Source organism: Corylus avellana, chromosome 4 (genome assembly GCF_965113065.1).
Source record: "Corylus avellana chromosome 4, dhCorAvel1.hap1.2, whole genome shotgun sequence".
Classification (NCBI taxonomy): domain Eukaryota; kingdom Viridiplantae; phylum Streptophyta; class Magnoliopsida; order Fagales; family Betulaceae; genus Corylus; species Corylus avellana.
Genome location: NC_142493.1, coordinates 22,564,850 through 22,570,849, shown reverse-complemented (window position 1 = coordinate 22,570,849; position 6,000 = coordinate 22,564,850). Strand labels below are relative to the sequence as shown.

Below are 6,000 nucleotides of genomic sequence, written 5' to 3'. Positions count from 1 at the left end.
AATTAGGCAAGTGTGGGTCCTGCCACATTTGATCCAAATGCGAGTTGACCACTTGAACTTCGGCGACCTTCCCGCCCGTTACTCCTCCACGTTTCACGTGGCCAAAAGGATGCTATGAGTGCTTCACATGCAAACATTATCTCACCCCCTACGTAAGCCATCATCCATCGTCTAATTCCAACCAAATACTCACCATACAATATTATTAATTCTCACCATCTATGGCTGCAGCTGCATTCACTTAATTGTAATTACATGATATATTCTATAATTGTGACAACTTTTTTTGTTTTTTTTTTTTTTTTAATATGTTCACACAAGAAGAGAAATGAGGAATTCGAACTAGTGACCTCCGCTTCATTAGACGTGATCCTAGCCAATTGAGTTACCTCTTAGAGACATAATTGTGACAACTTAATTATCACCTGTCTTCTTGATTCATACCTTAAATAGCACAATCTGTCGCCGTACATATGTATCATACATTCATGTACTTGATCTATAACGTGCAAATAAATGTTTTTCTTTGACTTTATTAATTTTTAAACAACAATTTGACAAAAAGAAGCATCAAACTAAATCATGCAAAGAAGCAAACTAAACGATGTCGCGCGTGCTTTATAAATACGTGGTCTTTAATTGCCAATGCCATATCATCATCATCATCCCACTTCAATCTCTCTCTCTCTCTCTCTCTCTCTCTCTCTCTCTCTTGAGCTAACAAAAATGGCTAACCTCACTATTTCTTGTTTTCTCTCCCTCCTCTTCATGGCCCTGTTTATTCAGTTGTCAAATGCAGCCTATAATAACGTGGTCAGTTTTGGTGCAAAGCCGGACGGAAAAACTGACGCAACACAAGCGTTCCTCAAGGCATGGGCGTCGGCGTGTAGCACAGCCGGAGCGTCCACCATTTACATCCCCAAAGGGAGGTTCCTACTGAAAGCAACCGTTTTTAGAGGCCCATGCAAGAGCAGAATCACCGTTCAGATTGACGGCACCCTTGTGGCTCCGTTGGATTATCGCGCTCTCGGGAACTCGGGGTACTGGATTTTGTTCCTTCAGGTGAACCAAGTAGCGGTTTACGGCGGCACGCTGGATGCAAAGGGCGCCGGCTTTTGGGCTTGCAGGAAATCTGGAAAGACTTGTCCCGTCGGTGCTAGAGTACGTTATCTATATACAATAAATGTTTTTTTAGTAAACTCTTATATATACGACTATTATATAATTGTTCTTTTATATGTTCTTGTTGTTGACTAAAATACCGATTTTTACTGTTACTTCATTTGAATTGAATAACACTTATTACCCAAATAAATTCTTATAATTTGTGTGTTGTTCTTGTTCCAATGCAGTCGATAACATTTAATGGGGCGAACAACATTGTGATAAGTGGGTTAACGTCGATCAACAGTCAGCTAAGTCACCTTGTAATTAATAGCTGCAACAACGTGGAAATTAGAAATGTGAAGCTCATTGCACCTGATCAAAGCCCAAACACCGATGGAATTCATGTTCAGACATCAACCAGCGTTACAATCCAGGGAAGCACCTTGCAAACCGGAGATGACTGCATATCAATCGGCCCCGGCACCAAGAACATGTTGATAAGGAACATTAAGTGCGGCCCTGGCCATGGAATAAGGTATATATATATATATATATATAAAATAAAAAAATAATAATTTTACCATTTATTTGCGTAATTATATACAAGTGATAATTATAAAATTGTATATATATGTTGGATAGCATTGGCAGCTTGGGGAAGGAAGCGAATGAAGCTGGCGTCCAAAACGTAACGGTAACAAACGCAGTATTCAGTGGGTCGGATAATGGGGTACGGATAAAGTCATGGGCCAGGCCCAGCAACGGGTTTGTTCGGAACATTCTCTTCCAAAACATTGTTATGAACAACGTTGAGAACCCCATAATCATTGATCAGAATTATTGCCCCAACAACCAAGGTTGTCCTACCCAGGTAAATTAATTAACCATCACAATTAATTAAGCAAAACTACCAAATATTCTAATAGTTTAATTAAGCTTAATTAAATTCATTTTCATTTTATAAAAATAGGGCTCGGGTGTGAAGATCAGTGGAGTGACGTACAGAAACATAAAGGGAACATCTGCCACGTCAGAGGGTGTGACATTTGACTGTAGCCCAAGCAGTCCATGCAGAGGGATCAGATTGGAAGACGTCAAGCTTACGTACATGAATAAGGCGGCAACGGCGTCGTGTAAGAACATAGTTGGAAGCAGCAGCGGAATACTCATGCCCGACAGCTGCCTATAAGACTACATTGATTTTCATACGTGGATTTATATTTAGTTTCCACGTCTGAGATTATATATATATGTTGGTGAATTGAACAATGGGAGATTTGTCTTTTATTGTAGTGGTGGGCACGCACACCACATGGACGCACATATTAATGCTTCCATTGTTGAGTGTTGGGTCATCTTAGTATCCCACGAAAAAAAGTGTGGCAATATATATATATATATATATTTTAATTTGAGATAAGGAATAATATGTGCATTTACTGATATATTCGATAACATCATGTCATTGACTTGTAAATGTTATGATAAACATTTCATAGAATTCACTTTCATTTACTATTTTTTTTTTTTATTTTTTTTTTTTTTTACATATTCACAAAAGAGGGGAGGGAGATTCGAACTAGTGACCTCCACTTTATTAAACGTGATCTTAGCTGATTAAACTATCTCTTGGAGACTCACTTTCATTTACTGTCAGATCACAATAGCTCCTCCAATTTAAATTTAATTATTGGAAAAAATGTGAAATTGGTCAATGCGGTTTGAGATTTTGACCACTAAAAAAAAAAAAAAAAGTCTCTATCATTAAAACAGCTGACAAAATTCGTTAATATGTCACATTAGTACGAATCATATTGTGACATGTGTTATAGTATGATTGGTGCTAATATGGTATATTAACAAATTTTGTCAATTTTTTAAAGCATCTTTAGTAGACTCACCAAATTAGAGATTTTTGTTTGGTGAGTGAACAATACTCAATCACCAAGGTTACTAGTTCAGGTAGCTCAATCGGCTGTGAACCACGCCTTATGAAGCGGAGGTCACTAGTTCGAATCCCTCATCACCCTTCCCTTGTGTGAACATATCAAAAAAAAAAAAAAAAAAAAAAGGTTACTCACCAAAAGAATAAAAAATAAAATAAAATTTTTCCTCCCTTTTTTATTTCTTTTTCTCACATTACTCTCAACCATCCCAACACACCCAATTCTTATTTATATCAAGAGCATATGACTTTTTTTAAAAAAAAAATATGACTCTTAGAATAAGAAAAATATTCAATAATATGAACGTTAAGAAAATGTAATTTTTTTTAAATATGACCGTTAGAATAAGATGAATATTCAAAAATATGATCATTAAAAAATTTTTAAAAAAAAACAAAAAACATATATTTTTCTTATTCTCATGCACATGGACTAATTTAATATATATCCTTAATTATTAAATAAATGTGAAGTAAAAATGGTGTGGTTTAGAATTTTCCGGTGGGTGATAGCTAAGGCTAGAGGACAATCCTAGGACGGCTCCAGCTTGTGTCCAAGTTTGATTGGCAGAAGTTTGATTTGACCATCAAACGACACTAAATAAAACATGTTACACATGGTCTCCACCGGTCAATGTGTTGTGGACTTGTTGGCCGTTACATTAATCATGCATGCATCTTCAAAAATCTACACCAATTCGAAATTTATGTATTAAAGTGATTGATCTGATTTACATGCTGTTATTTATATATATGTAGTAGTTTAATCAATGGTTAAGATTAAATTTCTCAAAATCTCTTTTCATTTTCTCTATTTTATTAAAAGCTTCTAAAATTAAGTCAACTTTAAGATTCAATATTGACCGTTGATTAAACTATAGCATAAATCCTATTATTTTAATAACGAGAAGTGTTAGGGAACCAAACAAATAAACCCAAAAACATTTTCAAACTGACGTGGCAAGGGTTTTTAAATTAAAAAAATGCAATTTCCTCTCCCTTATTTGTCACACTCATGGTCTGCCACGTTAGTTTGAAAATTTTTCTGAGTTCATTTGTTTGACTTCATACCACTTCCCTTTAATAATAGTATGTAAGCCGAAATCCGTCACTTTAATACATAAAAGAGATAGCTTAGTAGTGGTAGAGAGAAATGGGGGCGACCTGGGGCAGTCGCCCCTGATAAAAAAATTAAAGTATTTTTCTGGCATGAATTGTTTACCGCCACAAGTAACAAAATTTTGTTACCAAAAAAACAAAAATGAAAATGAAAAAAAAAAAAAAAAAAAAAAAAAAAGGTCAAGAAATTTAATGTTTATTTATCAATATTTAGCATTTTCTTGTCATAATCCAAGTACCCAATCGAGTAAGTTGAGAATAAAGTTTATAATTAAAGTCATTAATGCCTTAATTTGTCTTGGTTATGACAATGCCCTTAATTTGTCTTGGTTATAATTTAAGCTTTTTTTTTTTTTTTTTGAAGGAAAATCATTCTTATCTCATTAATAGAGGAATCAAGAGCATTAAAACTCTTACAATCACAGAACATAACGTTCTGAAAGATCCTAGCCGAAGCTAAAAGATCAAAGTCGTAACTTAAAAGATTACACATCAAAGACGCCAAACATCCACTAACCTATAACTAATCTTCAGTTGGAATAACAGATCTGCGCTAGGCAGACACAAACTAATGCATATATAGCTTTTATTCCTTGACCTTGAGATCAAAAGGACCACATGCCGACACACATCCTCCTGAACCCGAAAGCCAGGATATCGTTCACATCCACAACCCTAGGGGTCCTGACCAAAATAACAAGCGAGTAGATCAAGAGAGAGGACGTGGTCTTATTACAAGTAGCAAGAAAACAAGAAAAATATAGGGAAAATCAAAGCAATACAACTAAAAATTTAAAAATAGGAGCACACTAGGCGGATGACAGCAGCCAGAAGAAACGCCGATCGCGTGCTTGTCGGAAACCGATGCGTAGATGGCGCTGGAAGCACATCGCGGTGGGGACGCGTGAAAAGACCCAACAGAAGACAGTAAACGGCAAAGCTAGCGCGGAGGAGATCGACGGCGCACTCAAAGAATTGGGGGGAAGTTTGAGTGAATCCCCCATGAGCGGCACCCACAAAGTGTGCCCAAACAAACACCTAGCAAGAAAAAATAAACAAGCAAACAAAGAACAACAACAGGGAAACGAAAGTGAAATCCAACAACAAACACAAAAAAGAAAAGAAACACAGATCAGGGAAGAGAGGGGGGAAGGAAAATGGGGAAGGGAGGGGGGAACAGATCAAGGAAAGAGAGGGGGAAAGAGAGGAGGGGGGGAGGGGGAGAAACCCCTCCCCCTTAGCTGTGCGGCACTTCCTTAAGCTCTGCTAGGGTTTTGTGAAGGCTAGAGTTATATTATTATAATTTAAGCTTTTTAATTGAGATATATCTCTCATTTTCATCATTTTGTTTATCTTATTTTAAAACAATATTGTTTTTTTTTTATTTTTTTTTATATACTTTGGGATTTTGTCAAGCATCAATGAGTTTCAAAAAATTATTGCCAATCTTGGATTTGTTCTTTATATTAATTCATTTTACGCTAATAGTTATCAGAATATGCTAATAATTTTATTATAATATCATTAGATTATGAGAAGTAAACAATTATTAAAATAATTCTTCGTAACAAAATGGAAGATGAATTTTTTGAAGATCATTTACTTGTCTACATTGAAAGGGAAATTGCTGAAAGTTTCGATTCAGATTTGATACTTGATGATTTTGTTTCTCTAAGACCGCATAGAATGCAATTTTAAGCACTTTGTATTTTGTATTTTCCTTTACTTTTGTACTAGTACCTACATGGTGTACAAATTCTCATTGATATAAAATCATTTCAATCTAAAAATTAACAATAAAATAAATAAAATACAAGAGATGAAATGTA

At 35.4% G+C, this 6,000-nt stretch overlaps 1 protein-coding gene across 1 annotated transcript; it reads left to right on the top strand.

The window, feature by feature from the left end:
• Window positions 1–726: 726 nt before the first annotated feature.
• LOC132179463 (polygalacturonase-like) lies at window positions 727–2,296 on the top strand. The gene is made up of 4 exons (XM_059592193.2): window positions 727–1,161; window positions 1,353–1,642; window positions 1,750–1,978; window positions 2,078–2,296. Exons 1-4 carry the CDS (start codon window positions 727–729, stop codon window positions 2,294–2,296), a joined length of 1,173 nt encoding a protein of 390 aa, XP_059448176.2.
• The last annotated feature ends 3,704 nt before the right edge of the window (window positions 2,297–6,000 follow it).